At 40.0% G+C, this 17,619-nt stretch overlaps 3 protein-coding genes across 5 annotated transcripts; all 3 read right to left on the reverse strand.

Annotated features, from left to right (window-relative positions):
• Positions 1–1,446: 1,446 nt before the first annotated feature.
• LOC307253668 (uncharacterized protein) lies at positions 1,447–4,683 on the reverse strand. 3 transcript variants are annotated; one of them, XM_080031793.1, is made up of 7 exons: positions 4,547–4,683; positions 4,180–4,352; positions 2,335–4,077; positions 2,178–2,244; positions 2,018–2,084; positions 1,779–1,910; positions 1,447–1,680 (listed from the first exon to the last, which is right to left on the reverse strand). In XM_080031793.1, the coding sequence occupies exons 2-7, from the start codon at positions 4,220–4,222 to the stop codon at positions 1,570–1,572; spliced, it is 2,163 nt and encodes a 720-aa protein (XP_079887919.1). In that variant the 5' UTR covers positions 4,223–4,352; positions 4,547–4,683; the 3' UTR covers positions 1,447–1,569. The 3 variants fall into 3 exon arrangements, with proteins under 3 accessions (XP_079887919.1, XP_079887917.1, XP_079887918.1); XM_080031791.1 differs by having other exon boundaries at positions 2,018–2,087; XM_080031792.1 differs by having other exon boundaries at positions 2,018–2,087; positions 2,178–2,240; positions 2,331–4,077.
• Positions 4,684–4,843: 160 nt separating this feature from the next.
• On the reverse strand, positions 4,844–7,163 carry dnase1l1l (deoxyribonuclease I-like 1-like; the record flags this gene model as incomplete). The annotated part of the gene is made up of 8 exons (XM_080031777.1): positions 4,844–4,924; positions 5,010–5,106; positions 5,319–5,476; positions 5,642–5,754; positions 6,436–6,557; positions 6,653–6,739; positions 6,849–6,937; positions 7,023–7,163. The coding sequence occupies 8 exons, from the start codon at positions 7,161–7,163 to the stop codon at positions 4,844–4,846; spliced, it is 888 nt and encodes a 295-aa protein (XP_079887903.1).
• A 1,265-nt stretch (positions 7,164–8,428) lies between these two features.
• traf3ip3 (TRAF3 interacting protein 3) lies at positions 8,429–15,482 on the reverse strand. Its single transcript, XM_080031722.1, has 13 exons — positions 15,033–15,482; positions 14,802–14,946; positions 14,599–14,704; positions 14,486–14,513; positions 14,350–14,379; positions 12,340–12,435; positions 11,631–11,702; positions 11,272–11,412; positions 10,949–11,086; positions 10,731–10,866; positions 10,428–10,561; positions 9,777–9,893; positions 8,429–9,433 (listed from the first exon to the last, which is right to left on the reverse strand). The coding sequence occupies exons 1-13, from the start codon at positions 15,432–15,434 to the stop codon at positions 9,233–9,235; spliced, it is 1,746 nt and encodes a 581-aa protein (XP_079887848.1). The 5' UTR covers positions 15,435–15,482; the 3' UTR covers positions 8,429–9,232.
• Positions 15,483–17,619: the final 2,137 nt, after the last annotated feature.

A 17,619-nucleotide genomic window follows, 5' to 3' on the forward strand; every position in this document is an offset into this window, starting at 1 on the left:
AGGCTAATCATAGAAAGATCTAGGCTACAATACAAATACTAGGCCTACCTGTAAAACTAATGTACATAATATATTTAGGCGACTAAGCGGAAGAAGTATTCAGATCCTATACCACATTACAAGAAAAGTCACGTCATCTAAATTGCACTAAAGTAAAAGTAGCCTACATCAGTTGGCCTTTTATCTGCACATGCCTATTAGAAGGGGGGATCATTATGAAGAATGGTCTATCATTGTGTCATGTCATATAGAATATGAATACTGATGCATTTGTATTGCTGTACTTTGTTGAAGTAGGCTATTCGCCCACAACTTTTAATCACTTTATTAAGTAGTTTCAGTTAATCTATAACTGTTTGTACATTTTCTATATCTGCAAAGTTACTACTAACTATTAGTATCAGATATTTTAAAGCAAAATTACACACAACATCACTCGTATAATATCGGGCAGAATCAAAAATATATATAGGCTACAGCAGGGGTGTCCAAACTACGGCCCGCGCTTTTTATTGGCCCGCAGCCGATTTTAAAAATGTAATGTAATATGGCCCTTTTTTTTTTTTTTTGCATTTCTTAGTTAACCCACTAGTGCAGGGGTGTCAAACACTGATTGATTGGCCCGTGGCACATTTTAAAAATATAATGTAATATGGCGCTTTTAATTTTTAAATAATTTAAATGCACTTATTATATTATAGAGAAATATGTCCCATAAAAGAAAAAGAGCAACAAGCCCATCCCAGAGGACCCTGCATGATATTTTATTTTAAATTAATATTATTATGGAAAATCTGTGTCCTTCTCCAATAGCTTCTAATTCATCTGACACAGTGTCTCCATTTTTTTTTCATACAAAATTCTTCAGATTTAGCCTCTTAATTTCCCTCTCAAAGTGCACCAGATTCATGCATTTCACTTTAAAAACTTAAAAAAATCTCCCGGGGGGGCATACCCCCGGACCCTCCTAGGAGAGTCGGGACCTCGGCTGGATACTATTTTCACCCTGCTGGACATTGGACACAAAGGCAGAAAACACTGGGTGTATCATTGGCATATAAACAAGAGGGGGAATGTGTCTGTTTAATGTGCAAGGAAAGTGTTGCCATGAAGAAGGATTACAATTTACGAAGACACTATGAAACAAAAAATCAGAGCAGCTACATGTCCTGATAAATATGTGTTATTTTTGCGAAGTGGCCCGGCCCTTCGTAGATTTTTCTGTATGTGGCCCTTAGTGAAAAAAGTTTGGACACCCCTGGGCTACAGTATACTGCGTAAAGTTCAATAATCTCAAAATTGTAATTTGACTGAGTTACTGTCCATCACAATAAGATTAGATGTGGGCCTTTTTAGCCAGATATATGACTTAGCCTATCTAAAGTTCATACAATCACACCAGCATAATTATAAAGAAAGATACATCTTTATTAAGCACAAAGCTGTATATACAAAAACTAAACACAAGATTAAATGTTAGCACTTTAACAGATAAAGCTGTCATTTGGCATTTTTTTTCCATCATAGGCAGGCATGTGAACAACTGTTAAGGACCAAAACATTAAACTTTTACATCAATGGGCTGAACCAGCCTGCTTGGTCTGTGGCCAACCAGAACATCAGCAGTCCCATCACAATCACAACACACATCTTCAGTGTCAGCTTCAGCAAATTGAGGCACTGCAGAAATCAGGGACGGGACAGAGAGGTAAGGTCACCAAACAATTAAGTAACAAATGAACACATTGAAAGTGCAGTAAAGGCGACTGTGTACTCACTTTGTGTTTTCTGGTACAAATTTGTTTGTTTTTAAATTCCGTCTCTCTCTCTGGAAGCTGGGTGTTCGGCAGACCACAAGCAGGTTCTATTTGCGTGGTGTCATCCGGCTCCCTTAATTCCTGGGCAGATGCCTAGCAGATAAAAAAACAAATCTCAATTATTTGTTTGTGTGTGTGTCTGTGTGTGTGTGTCTGTGTGTAACTGTTTCCGTGTGTGCTCATGTGTTCCGCATTCAAACCTCAGATATTTCTGCAGAGCTCAAGTCCTCCTCCCCATCTGTGGAACTGCTGAGTGAATCTCTCTCACTGCTGAGAAAGGAACGTGCAGACACATTCATTTGTTAATATATAGATTTTATGGGGATCTGTCTTAGCCCCGGTTGTAGTCATTCTTCTTACCTGTCAGTTTCGTAGTGAATGACTTCAGACAGTGGATCTGAGGAAAACTGAACTCTTATCTGCCTCCCTGTAACGATGCACAAAGGAAAACCGATGATTTGCTGGACGCAAACAACACTTCAGAACTAAATATAAGCACCTTTGCATCTTCACTTGCCTTCTCTGTCGTTCTCTCCGTCGCTGTCATCGTAGAACTCATAGAAAGCCTTGATTCTCTCCTGCTCTTGTTCCCAGTTCCTGTCCTCTTCGTACTCGTCGTCTCCCAGCTGCCCAAGCTCGCCGGCCCCGGAGGATCCAGGTTCAGCAGTAAAGAAGAAGCTGTCGTCCAGGGATCCCTGGTTAGAGGGGCTTGTGTTTGTGTATTTTGCGTCTCCGCTCTGCACCAACAAGTTGCTGTTGACATCTTCTGAAGGAGTCAAATCTGAGAGCAGTGTTTCCTCTTCGTCTCTGTCCTCTGTGGTTAACAGGTCTTCAGACAGAAGGGTGTCAGTTGGTAGCACGTCTGGCTTCCAGTTTATGTGGAGATCTGTGGGATCTGCTCTGTTGCAGTCTTCAGATGCGCTCTGCCTGGTAAACGCTGTACCGCTCCCACCAGGAATCTCCTCCAGCTGCTTCTTGTTTTGACGATCTTGTTGGCAAATACTGTCCACACATAAACCTATGTCTAGTTCCTCGTCGCTCCTCTTTACTTGGACCTCATCGTCACTGGAGATGTAAGAATCACTATCACTTATTTTACCTTCGTCATCACTCCCGGAAACGGCTGCATCGCCAATGACGTTCTCATTGGTCTCTATTTTCCCTCTGTCTCTTTCTCCAGTCGCAACATCCAAGCTCCTGAACCTATCAGCATCCACCTTTAAATCTTTGCTGTACAGATACTCATCTCCTTCCTCATCGGAGTCTGCAGCTCTTCCCGTCCCCGCTTTATCTGCCACAGCTCTGTCCAGGCTGGCGTCCTGCTTTTTAATGGAACTGCTGTCGGATGTGCAAGCCGAGGCGTTCGACGGGCGATCACTTTCTTGATCCTTTCCTCCATCTTCTACATATTCACATGAAGAAAAGTCTGAGGGATAATCTGCAAAGCTCTCCCCCGCCTCTTGGTGCTCCTCACCTGAGAATTCCCTCACTTTCTCCGAATATTCCTCCCTGTCAACTTCAGCGATGAGATCCTGCAGTTTTTCAACAGATATTTCTGGAAATTCCAAACTGATTTTCAACTGGCCCTCACTGCAAGGATTAACAACCTCCTGCTCAAAGTGCATAGCAAGGACATTCTCTCCTCGTTCGACTTTCATGCCCCCACACTCGGAATCAAACGTGTCCTCTCGCTTTTCTTCTTCTCCCTCTTGCCCATCCTCTTCAATGCTGTCACCTTTAATCATCATTTCACTGCCACGTCCAGGGACTCTCTTGAAATAGGACACCTCCTCGTCACTCTCACTCTCACCCTGCTCCTCGTTTCTAACTAGAGGTTTTTCAGCACCCTCTGGGCCCAGAGGTTGTCCCTCAGCAAAGATCCCGTCCTCTTTATTACCATCACAAAACTCATCGCTGCAGCGAACCGACATCAACAAATCTTCTGGGTTCTCTCCTGTTCCCCTCTCCTCGTCCTCCTCATCTTCATCGTCTCCAGAGTCAGAACCTTCCTGTTCAGAATCTACTTCTGAGCTTGTGTAATCCTCCTCCAGTGTTTGGTCCATGCTTATGGCCCCTACACTTTGAAAAGCCTCATCATCGTTTTTATCCTTGTCAACATGTTCAGCCATGTACATATCGGTAGTTGCTTCCTGGTGCAGGGCGGCTTCAGAGATTCCTGTTATGTCCTCTTCAAAGTTTTCATCACAATCAAAATGTTCAAAATCCAAATCTTCCTCATGGAATGTAGGAACAGAGGTATCTGTGATACATAATAATTTGAAAATTAAATACTTGCGTAAAAAGAAAAAAAAGAAAGAAAAAAAAGTACATAAAAACCACAATTATATGACATATTTCTTACCTGAAAATGCATCACCAAGGATATCAGCCAAACTTTGTTCCATCTTTGCAAAAAAGCGAAAGTTTATGTAGGAGTTACAACAAGACGAACATTACTGCATTGCCACAGATGATGTCTTTGCTCAGAAAGGAAGTTCGAAGTAACTCTCATCTGTTGCTGCTGCCAGTGGCTTCCTGTCAAACAGACGGTGCAAAAGTTAAGCATTAAAATGAACACATTTGGTGAGATACATATGACCACAAACATCTACATTGTGTAAGCCATACCGTAAAACTGAGGATAATCAAAATGTTTTAAAGAAGTATTTTAACAAATTAAATCACAAAAAGATTGTTTTTTGTTGTTGTGTGTCTCTACAAAAACGTACCTTCATGAGCTCATGAAATGATGTCAGCTTTGATGTGGTTTTTCTAATGCACAATATAGACTCTGACAGTCGAACACGCAGTTCCTTCCTGCTGAAACGGCTCATGTTTATTGGGTGTCCTACTATGAAACTGAGATGAGTGCTGTGCCACTTAAATGAGTCTGAGTCATTATAAAAAAACACTTGTAATCAGTTTATATTTTGATGGGTACCTTTGTTTATTTTAACAGATGAAATCAAATAAAATTACAGTTAAAGTCAAGACATCCTGGTTTGTTGATTGTTGTCCTGAGTGGCCTACAGCTCATTGCGGAGAAGGTAGCGGTGGTTGGACTTCAGCTCAACTTCGACAGGAAAATGGTCACTCACCTCCAGAGCCTGAAGTGGCATCAAAAGGACAGAATTGGTGTTCAATTTAAGTACATAAACAAACTGAAGAAAGGTCTGTTTTTGACATGTTTACCTCCTCCTCTGTGAGATGGAAATTCTCTTTAAAGTTGAATGGTTGAGCTGATCCTGGGACTATACAAGAAATCATCTGACGTCCATGGACTATGATCCTGTTGAAAATGTAAAAGCCATTCTGTGAGGCAAAACCCTGTCTATCACGATGGGCATATGCAGCAGAAAGCCCTGATAAAATAACCATAATCAATCATTTGACTTCCTTATAGACAAAGTACATGCAGTAAACTTTGAGTGCTACATATGTAAGCAGTCCCCTAATGTAATGTAGTTCAATAATGTAATGTAGTTATCAGCCATCCCTAACCTGTCATAAGCACAGCGTGTCTTCTCGCGGACAGTAGTGTCTTGGTCATCTCCAATGAGCCAGTTAAATTTGGGGTCACTCCTCAAGCGAACAGCTCTCCAGCCCTTTATGGTAACGTAGCTGCAGCCGGCGTTCAGGTCCCCCAAGATCATCACGTTCTGGCCGATCGATGCGTGAAGGGAAGGAAGCAGAAAGGGAAGTCAAGAGATTTTTTCTCATGAATGTCGTCACATGTGAAAAAGAGAAACCAACATGGGTTGAGGAACTCTGACAAAGATGTAGATTAAAAAATGACCAAAATGAGTTGACATGGTTTGACTTACATCAGTCTTCCACTTCTGGTAAATTCCTTTGAAGACAGTATACAGCAGGTCAATCTCCTTCATGGCATTTTTGGGACAGGTGTGCTGACCGATCAGGACAAAATCCTTTACCACTGCAAAAAAACAAAAAAATAGAAACACAACAAGAGATTTATGACACATCTTCAATGAATGTGTTAACATATACAGAATAGTGTCTTATTCTTTTGATTATATTCAGACTGCTCTGTAATATTAGGCCAGTCTAAATGTTGCTCTAATGGTAAGTGGAAAGTTGCACACAAAAAAAGGCTGACTTTGTTGTGAGCCTTTGAAAGTTAGCCGCCCCACCACAAAGTTGTCTCAAACTGAAACATGGCTGGTAATTTGTGGTTTGCTGACAATGTGTGGACGAGAAATGAGAATGGCTTGTTTGAATCCTACAGCTGACTTATGAGTTAGAAAAATAAGCCACAGCTTTTCAATGCAGCTACACGTCTGCACTGCATTGAGATTGTATGTAAAATGATTACAGTAAAATGTCCTCTAACTATTTCATTATATACTGTTAAGAAGTCATGTTTAACTGTTTTTTTTTTTAAATCTACATTTTCCCAGAACTTATGGCAAATTAGTCTTAAATCATCAAGAAGTACCATGTTTGTGCATCAGATGAATTTAGACATCTGACTATTAGTTTGATCTAAATCAAAGTAAATGTCTGTCTGTGTGAAACCTGCCCCAGATAAGTTTCCAGATCAGACACTTATGCATACTTCTTTAGAATTCCACATATGCCTTTTGCATCCTCTTACATGTAGTGGGGGAGTGAAAGCGAACGATGAAAGGCTCTCTGGAGAAATCATCAGTTTCATTGACTGCGTCTCCCTTTGGTTTGGGATACTGATAGTGCTCTTTGACCTCCAGCATATTGTTCCTGCAGAGGGTGTTGAGAGAGGAAAAAATACAACTTTGAGGATTTAATGTGAAACCGACCGCTGGGTCACATTTACCTTACCTACTTTTTCTTACCTGTAAATGTAGACATACTGCTCCTTGTAGGTCTTCCTGCCCAGCCTTTCACTTTCCACGTAGGAGTACGAGTTGGAATTGTCGAAACTGCTGACAAAAAAATTCATGAGATCAGTTCAAAGTTGAAGGTAGGTATTTCATGAGGATTTAACAGGTCCTTTAAATGTCATGTTCTTGAACCTACAACAGCTTGTACCTGTTGAGATCCTTAACCAAAGATTGTATTGCTTCTCCTTTAGAGTCCCGCACCTCCTGGATGAGACACAAGTCACACCGAGAAAGAATCTTGGGAAGAAAAGAAAAAAGATCTGTAAACTGTGGTTTGGTGTGGATATTTATCTAGTTGTTGTACACACAAACAATACAGTACCTTCATTAGAATCCCCATAACCTTCTTGTTATTTGCCTTTGATTCCCCAAAGCTCTGGACGTTGAAAGCGCAGATTTTCAGGGAAGATGTGATGCTCAGCACACACAACCCCACGACAAACAGCAGACCTGCAGTCCTCATCTTGAAGATGGTTATCGCTCTGTAAGTAAAAGCGAGTTTTGTTAGATCCCCTTTTTCCTATTGTGACATATTTTTGCAAAAAAACCTCCCCACCCATCTGCACCCACAGCACCCCTTAGCAGCCTCTTACCTTCAGGTTCACCAGGAGACTGAGCCTCAGTCCGGCAAAGATCCATCTCTCCATCCTGTGTTGTATTTTGGGGAACATGCAGGTAAACGTGGGTGAAAGACAGATGTGTGTGGTGGACGTGCTGTGTCAGTGCCTGTTGAGAATGGGGCTTTATCTGGAACAGTTAAAACCTTCTGAATACAATGAACAATAGCTCCATAGCACTAAGAGTGTTCAGCTTTGAGAGTGTTTTAGAGTGTTATCAGACAATAGACGGTATCATGTGTCACTCATGCCTGTCAGTTTCATGAACATTTGTTTAGAATGGACTGATATCGGCATTGTGGCATAGACATAAGCAGCTGGTAGTTACCACACAGTGCCACCACATCACTGACACAGTTACTGCTGAACAACAGTTCTCAATTGCAATGTGATGCATCAGATAGGCTATCTGCTACGAATATTATCTGTATTTTTACAAAATAATTTATTTTTATTTTTATTTGTTTACAAAATAAAAAAAATCTGTACTGAACTTCAAACTATAGTACAGTACTACCTGAGAAAAAATTAAATACTGTAATTAGATTTACAAAAAAATTATTTTTAAATTGCCCATTCGAAGTGTACAGTGGGTCTGCTCATGAAATGTGTAATTAATGGACTCATGATTAAAATTTAGATCAGTATTAATACATAAGACAAAATGTTGCAGAGTCACACATTGTATGTTTTACACAACCACATTTATTTTTCAGCTATGTACTTTGCAGTAGTGAATTCTTAATGTACGTTGCACTGTTGTAAGATTAAACTGCCCATCAGTACAGTTAACATGTGGTTCAGCTGAAAAAGCTACATTTATTAAGATGCTTCTTATATGTACATTTATCCATCAGTATTAATGATCCAATATTGTATTTATATACAAATATTACGTAATGAGTACTTTTTAATTTTTTACTTTAAGTACATTCTATTGATGATACATGGACTGTAATAGGATTATAAACTTTTATTTACAATTGAGCATTTTCACAGTTTAGTTTTATTTATTTGACAAATACAAATGTCCTAAAAATATTATATGATTAATGCTTGTTTACTCATATTAAATAGCATCCCTGTGTCTTAAAAATATTGTTCTGTGGCTCAGGTCAGGAGGTTAGTTTATCTTGAGCATTTTTCATTTGTATTTGTTTACAATATATTGACATTGAAACGGTATTTTGTAAGACAGTGTGTGAACGATAAAGATGTTCTTTTACCAACATTAGTGTGATCCTGATTTTGCATTGCTCTTAAACTAAGGCACCATGAACTTGATACAATAACCACTGACACTTTCATTTCGACTCAGTTTCAACAAGATCAAAATGGTCTTTAAAAAAACTTAACAAATAATAACATTTGCTATGGTAACAATATTCCTTTATTTCTTAACATATCAAACTGTAATGGCTCTTTAACGGAATACTTCATTTATTTTTTATTTTATTATGACATCAATTATGCCAATTCCATCGCTACATTAGCTGAAAGTATTTCTATGACGTTTCTCTTTATTTAATGTCTTTTTAGTCATTCAAGCTGGTGCTTTTGACAAAATCAGATGTTTACAGTACAAAGAATACATCCCATCCTCCTGTTCCTAACTATTTTATTTATATTATCTACACAGTTTTGTTAAAACGTCAGCCCACTTGTGAGCTAATAGTGCTTAAAACATGTTTTCATTGGTACAATATTAGAAACAAGCATTGTTGCATTTTTCACACTGGAATAATTCACTTGTATTTGAACTTTCTGCAAATTTCCTACACATTTCAACTTCACACACACTTCTGAGTCCCAGGTCTAAAATTAATACAAAAATATCAAGAAAACACATGTCACAAAATGACTTATTTTAAAACGAAAAAGCAACTAAAACTAAAATGTCAGGGCAGAGACATTATCATATTGGTCTAAAACAGCCCGAGTGTTGAGGAGAGGCCATTTCCATGAGATAGTTTTCGATGCGTGTTTCTATGTCCGAATACAGGTCTTCAACTTGCTCCCTAAAAGGGGGATGCCACATCCACAACATGGCAACCTGTGCCACAGTGATGGATAGAAGGAAGAACACCCACACCTTCCACCAGGAGCCACACTGCGTCTAAAGAGAGAGGGAACGAATGTCATCTACGTTTGCTGCAGTAAAGTACATGTGAGCATTAGATCATCACTGTAGGGTAAAGGCATTGGTAAAGAGAGTGTAGAATAATATGCTACACAACTGTCAATATGAGAACTGTCGATGTAAGGGGCAATGAGAGTATTTGAGCATAGCAAGGTCATATAGTAGGTCATATAATGTAGTATCAAATTGCCCTTATACACTCACACACACACACACACACACACACACACACACACACACACACACACACACACACACACACACACACACACACACACACACACACACACACACACACACACACAGCAACACAGCTCACCGGGCCCTTGTGGCGGTGTCCGAGTTGCCGGAGCTCGTCTCTGCACTGCGACAGCCGGGCCTGGCTGGACTGACACTCCTGCTCCATGGCATGCAGCTCTGTTTGCAGCTCCTCGCACTTTGCACACACACACACACACACACACACACACACACACACACACACACACACACACACACACACACACACACACACACGCACACACGCACGCACACACGCACCATATGGAGGGGACATGCATGTAGATTTTGATTGGATGCAACCTAATTTAAATACATTTACAATCCAGTCGATCTTTAGAAATACATTTTTCAAGATGTGTGTAAAACTATAGATGTCAAAATGTCCCCTAAACAATTAAAGGGTTTTGGTGTCAATTTTATTTCAATAGAGTTGATACTCATTTGAATAAATTAGCAATGTATTGAGACTTCCTTTAAATCAATAAGATACTATTTCTAAAATACAAATGATCTACTAAAATATGACATGTGTAAGTAATGCTTTAACCATTTTTGTAACTATACATTCTCGTTATACATTCATCTCTGCACAACACCAGTTTGGATTCATGTATCACAAAATGATAACAATGTTACATGTAAAGACCATGAAGCTTGTGAATGCTCTACTGCCTTATCTCCACTTTACCTCTCTCTCTTTGAGCCGGAGTTTCTCCTGAGAGTGACACAGCTCCTGCTCCACCTGACAGTCTCTCTTGACAGTCAGCTGAGGCTCTGCTTCACGCCCCAGCATCGTGAAGTCCTGGATCTCATTGCTGCCTTCTAGGAAATATGAAGCGGTTAAAATTAATAACATACACGGTTTGAAATGCTGCAAATAGTAAACTGTGTTTAGTTCCAGGATTACAGCAAGAAAAAGCAGACAGTTGACTTCACGTTGAATCTTTACAGATTCAGGGAAAAAAAATAGTCTTAAGTCCCAGTGCCTTGCCTCTAAGGTGCTGATTTTCCTCTCTTAACATCTGGTTGTCCTCTTCCAGCAGAGATATGTTGTACTGTAGGTCCGTCTTCTCTTGTCTCAATGACGTCGCCTCCTCCCTCAGCTCGGCTTCTGTGACTCTGGTCAACTGCAAAGGACACATGTGTTTTTCATAACAATTGGACATTTGAAACGTGTGACAGTCCACATGAACGCAGACAATACAGTACCTCTGCTTGGTTGTGCAGTTGTTGCAGCTGGTCATTATTGAGGTGTTGGTTCTCCCTGAGTTGTCCAGAGCTCAGCCTCAGCTCCTCATACAGACTCTGCCATCTAAGTGCCTCTGCCTTTGCTGTAATTAGCGCTTCCTGATGGCAATAATCCCAAGTATGGTTTAGATTCAGCTGCAATATTGACCATGCATTACACTTGACTATTTAATACGCTAACAGGTCATATATATTTCCAGAAAACCCCAAATGTCAATGACTATGACGTGTCTTTCAAGATTGAAATAGAAAACATTGTGCTTTGTTATTGATAGATATTTGACCTGCAGTGTCTCAGTCTTGATGATCGCCTCGGTTTTCTCATGTGTTGCCTTCTGCAGGGCGAGCAGGGCCTTCTCCTCATACACCAGTTTCTGCTTCTCCATCTGTAGCACCAGTTTCTTCATTCCATCCTTTGGAAACTTCTGTAAGAAAGGACAGAGCACGGCAGAGTTAAACCTACAGATGCAAGCCTCTACACTGCACCATCACATTGTGAAGTAGAAAGTTGGCTGTTTTAGGGTAAAAAAAACAATATTTGGATTGTTGCAAAGACATTATACATTTATAGAAGAAGACTATTATTGAATGATTAAAAAACATTCTGTGACTGCTTCTTCCCCATGGCCGCTGCTGCTCTTACCTGCAGACAGGCTTGCAGCTGCGCCTCCAAAGCCTTGATCTGGTTTCTTAGCAGGTCTTCACTGCAGCGAGCCTGTGTGGGTTAGAGAGGAAATGACTGACACGTTGAACCATGCAGATGGAAAATGAATGGTTCATGTACCAAAATCTGTGACAGCATTTTCTTAAACCGTCTGTGCTCACTGGTGCGCAGAGAGAACTTGCAGCATCAGTGAGCCTCTAGTAAGATCACAATGTGTCCATGTGCTACAACTGTTACTGTGTGTAGGAATATAACACACAAGCATGCCTAACAATAACATACCTGCGTTAGAAAGTATTTTCATTGATGTAAAAAGCAAAAATTGTTTAAACTAAATAAACTTCTAGATCCCAAGCTTTTCAAAGCAATGAAATAAAGTTAAAAAGCAATAAAACAAAGAAAAGGGGAAACATGAATATTTCCCCTTTCATTCATTACAGCCAGTGAAGCCAAAGAGACCTAATGATAATGCATAGCCGCTATAATGGTTTCTGTCTGGCACACCCTTGCTGTGTAAGAGTGACAGCTTGCACTCGTCCTGTGCAGTATAGGCTGTAGCGGAAGCAGGAAGTTCCAAACCACAGACTGCACAGGCCTTCCTGAGGCAGCAGCAGCAGTTGGGGTGGGGGGTGTTGGGGTGGGGGGGGGGGGGAGTGTATGTAGTAAAGTAAAGGATGGAGAGCCTTACTGTCCATATTTTGCTAGAGGAGTTCACAAGGTTTGACGTGCTCTCCTGGAGGGCTGCTAGCTTCTTCTTCACGGCTTCCTCTCTCCACAGGGCCTCCTGGCACAAGACAGACAGAAAGAGATTTTTTTTTAAAAGCTGCAACAACATGCTAATACTGAGTGTAGCTTAAGACGGCTAAATCAGCTAGATTTAAACCTGATATCTAAATTATGCTGATAATTATGATCACTATAACATATATCATCTCAGGTACTGGGTGTAAAAAAGCACTCTAATAACATAAACACAGTCTATTAAAATGCAGGCAATTAACTTCACACAGTTGGTACTCTATGTAAAAATAAACTTAGTCCAGTTATATCCGTTTGCTTACATTAGCCACCATAAGCTAGAGGCCAGTCAACAAAAAAGTAGCTTCAGATCATTCAAGCAGGGCAAGACTATCAAACTTATGCTTTCTTGCTTTTGCTTAATTACAGCCACTGTAGACTACATTTTCCACCGAATGAACCCTTGTAGCAGCGGATGCGGGTTCGAGTCCAGCCTGGGTTGTTTCTGGATGTAATTCCCCTCTCTACCCCATTTCATCTCTGTCTCTCTATCTGTCAATAAAGCTTGAAAAATGCCCAAAAAATAATAATAACTTCCCCTTGCAGAACTTATAGAGTCATTTTAATTTTAAGTATGTCACAGTTATGATCGATTGCAGATGATTTTGACCAACAAGCTTTTTTTCTTTGGACAGACTCCAGCACCTCAATGAAATAGTATGGTTGCACTCAGAGCCGGCCCGAGGCATAAGCGGCCGCTTAGGGCCCCCGACTGCCTGGGGGGCCCCCTAAAAAATAAAAAAATATATATATATATATATATATATTTTTTTTTAGTTTGTGTGTTTGATATTAACATCATATTTTGCAAATGTGAGTTATCATATAAAAAAAGGAATAAAATGTTTTGGTCTAGATAATTAATAGCCTAAAAATTTAATCAGTTCATCTGGGAGGAAATCCAAAATTATCTGATCATGTCACGTTCACATCCATGCACAGTGTGTATTGAGTTTATTTAAAAACAATTGGAAATGGGGCTGCCCTCAGTTGCCCATGCACTGTGTATAGTCTATAGCCTATTTCAGCCTTGTCTGTGGAAAAAAAGATACAGTAGCTGGACAACAGAGTTCTTCTGCTTCGTTCCTCACACTGCATTTAAATGCATTCGCTATATTACAGAGAAATATGTCCCGTAAAAGAAAAAGAGCTCCAAGCCCAACCCACAGGACCCTCCATGATATTTTATTTTATATTAATATTTTTGTGGAAAATCCATGTGTCCTTCAATAGCTTCTAACTCATCTGACCCAGTGTCTCCAAATTATTTGTTCACACACAATTTCTCAGATTTAGCCTCTTAATTTTCCTCTCAAAGTGCACCAGATTCATGCATTTCACTTTAAAAAGGTTAAAAAAATCTCACGGGGGGCAAACCCCCGGATCCCCCTAGGAGGGTCTGAATCTCGGCTGTCTAATATTTTCACACAGCCGCACAGTGGAGGCACTAGTGGAAAACACTGGGTGTGTGAATGATATTTAACAAAGATCTATAGCTTCAGCAGCGCTAACATTGGAGAGGGGCCCTCTAATCATATTTCACTTAGGGCCCCCTGAAGGATTGGGCCGGCTCTGGTTGCACTCTTCCTATATTGTATATTGTAATGCAACTGCTAAAAAGATCTTAAAGTTAAAAGTACATAAACAGTTAACCATAAGTTATTTGGTAAAGTTGCTTTAACAAAAAATCTGGTGTCCATCTGAGAAAAAGTGTGCATAGCCTACAGCATGTGTTTTAGAGGAGAACCCTGACCATCTTTTTCACAGTATTTACAAATACAGATATTTGGTACCTTCCGGTAAAACCGATTTCTTCTTTCCTCGAAAAAAGGCCAAGTATAATCAAAAAACAAACAAAACTTAGCCCAGGATGGAGTTGGATAGGAATTAGCTGGTTTACCTGCAAGTAGTCAGCTAACCGCTGGACATCCTATTATGTGAGAGGTGAGAGACAAGAAACATGGCTTGAATTTGTGAATATCATTATAATTATTAATTTTAAACATGCAAATTAATGTTAACAGTATGAAACTTACTGACTCCTTGACAGTGACAAGACCAGACCTGTAAAGAAAGGGAATATCTCATTGTAGAAATATTAAAAACACTGGTCACAGCTGGCTCTAATACCAAATCTAACTCAACTCACTCTGTCTGTACACTGCTCTCTCGCCGTATAATTTTCTGGAGAATATTTTCAGTTTTTTGTTGAATCTTTTCTGTTCGGAGGGATGTTTTGATGATTGTCTTTTGAGCTTGGATAGAAAGTTAAAAACAAACAAAAACAGCATTATTTGTGCGAAAGGTCAATTATAATATGACAGTCACTCAAAACATTAGTGAGGATTTTACCATTAACCCTATTCTCTCTTTTCTCTGTGCTTTTCATCCTGTGCTGGTTTGATTCCTTCATGGCAGCTGAGGAGGTAGACGATTGCTTCCTTGCCTGGCCCGTGTCTTGCTTTGTCAGATTTACCTTCTCTGACCACAGCGAAGCCTGGGTAGATGAGGAGAGAGAAGAGGAGTATTCCATCTGGACGTGCATCTGGTCAAATTCAACTCTTACCCTTTTGCTGGACTTACCCATGTGTTGGTGCTTGGGCCATCAGTCACGCTGCTGTTTGGTGTTAACATCATCTTGGGATGTCCATTGGCAGTGTTTTGGATATGTGTATGCAATGTCTGTGTCTTGCAGATTGAACTATAATGTTTCATTGAAAGTGTCTTCTGTGAGGGTTTTCTCCTTGGAGAACTGTTGACAGCCAACTCTGGACTCACTGATCTCCTCCTCAGAAATTCCAGGTGCCTCTTTTCCTTCAGTTCGTTCTTTATCACTTTTGTGTCAAATTCTCTCGTGGGACTACGACAAGAAGTCACGTTGTTGCGTCCTCGCAGGTGTTCATGTTTCTCTGCTCTGAACGCTGCTTTTTGGTCAAAGTCTTTCCCTGGGGAGAGCTGTACGCCACTCACAGTCAGGGCGTCCATGGCAGTGTGACAGCAGGTTACCGGGTTTGATCGCAGAAGCTCTACTCAAAGATGTGCAAGTCAGGGAGATGTAACTCGTAGTCAAAATCCAAGCAAAAGTCAAAACTAGGCAGGATGATCATGACAGGATAAATGTATCCAAGAATGGGCCAACAAGAGAGGAAAGGTTCAAGGGTCAGGCAGGCACACAGACCAAAGAGGCTGGAAAACAAAACATACAATCTGGCAGGGAATGGGTAGAAATGGGCCCGCACTGTATATACACCACAGGGCTGGTGAGGGACTAGCAAGCAGGTGGGCGAAGAGGGTCATTTGATGGGAATGGGAATCGAGGAGTTATTGCGAGGTCGGAGGGAGTGGCTGGATCTGAAATGGCAGGAGAGTTTGTGTGTGACAAGACAAGAGAATGAATAATCAAGAGCTGGCTGGAGTTTTGACGGGCAGCTCTTCTGGCGACAATGTGCCAGGAAATCAATAATAACTATTTATACTGATGGGATATAGAGTATGTAAACAATTTTGTTGAAATCATACAATTTACAGATGCGTATCAAGTGTTACTTGCCGCTAAAAATATGATTCTTAAGTGTTACAGGTGCAAAATGATGACTCGGTATACATTAAGATAAACTATATCTAATAGTTAAGTTTTATTTTTTCATATTCATATAAAAACACTGTATGTATATAATATATATAATGCTGTCATACTTGGGTGGTATGCATTAGTATTCCTCAGACACTGCCATGACATTTTAATCTCAAGACTTTTGCCTAAACAAAGGAAAATAAGTAAAGAGGGTTTGAAGTTGTTCTCCAAAAGTGTAAGAACATATTTGGAAAGTATAAAGCAAAATGCAAAGCCTTAAAAGTAGATTTTACATTCAAGATGGAGTGGTGCACAGAAATAAATTTTCTCTGGAACACCATGCGTGTCAGTAGCTGTAGTAGGAGCTCTAAATATACGAGTATAATATTACTTTTAGGTTTGGGAATAGGTAATGTAGTAGTAGATGTTGCAATGGTTGCATTATTGTCATATTTTGCCATAAAGCTCCTTTGACACAGAGTATCAGAGTTATCCAAGACAGACTAGGCCGTGGCATGTGTTGACAATGGCTGAGGAAAATGTAAGATAATGCAAAGAGAACATTTTGCCTGATAAGCACAAACACACGATGGAGCTTACCTACAACGCCATCTCATTCAGTGGGGAAAAGTCTTCATGAAGTGGCTGAGGGAGTATTCCATTTCTCACTCTTCTGTTAAAAAGTGCGGGTTTTTTTCTGTCTGTGTTTCACATGTAGCTGTTTCTGTTGAACATAATTTAACAGGAAGTGAAGGGAACCACAGCGTCATATGTTCCTCTATCTCAGCAGCCACTCGCACCAGACTGATGCCATACACGGGTGGGCCCCAAGATTACACACATACCCAGCCAATTCCACCCCCAATGCATGCTGTCTGGGGTAAAACACTGTACAGAGTGTGTGTGGTTGCAGCAGTGTCATTTTCATTTAACTTGGTTTGTGACTTACTTAGACACTTAACCATCTGACAAAGGTGTATATGATTGTACAGAGCATCAGCAGCTTTGCAGGTGATGTGTGTGCCTCTGTGTTTGTGTGTGTGTGTGTGTGTGTGTGTGTGTGTGTGTGTGTGTGTGTGTGTGTGTGTGTGGGTGGGTGTGTGTGTGTGTGTATTATTTGCCTAAAGCTGACTGACAGACCAATTTACTATTGAACTTGAATAAATTCATAAGCATTTTCAAAGTGAATTGACCCAAAACACTGGGTTTTGGCATCATGTATAGGCCTTACTTTTTCTCCACTAATAGCTTTATTACCTCTAATTCCTAATTAAACACAAGAAAAGAACACTGACAAATTGTATCTTGGCATACAGCGACATCCAGTGGTCTCTTTTATATAACAATCTGTGGCAGGATATGTATGTATTTATCTTGGATAATATTATTTCTAATTTTGAGCTTTTGCTGGAAAATGTCTTTTTAGGTTTAAGAGTCAACGTTATATATGAACAAGTGTAATTTTTAGGGAAATTTCGTTATATTTTGTTTAACATTCACAAATGTAAAATTTCAAAAGGTATAGGTAAACCATAGATAGTAAATGAGGTAAACCTAATTGTCAAGCTGTTAAGAAATACATGTCATTATATTTTA

Source organism: Ammodytes marinus (assembly GCF_949987685.1).
Source record: "Ammodytes marinus genome assembly, chromosome: 7".
Classification (NCBI taxonomy): domain Eukaryota; kingdom Metazoa; phylum Chordata; class Actinopteri; order Uranoscopiformes; family Ammodytidae; genus Ammodytes; species Ammodytes marinus.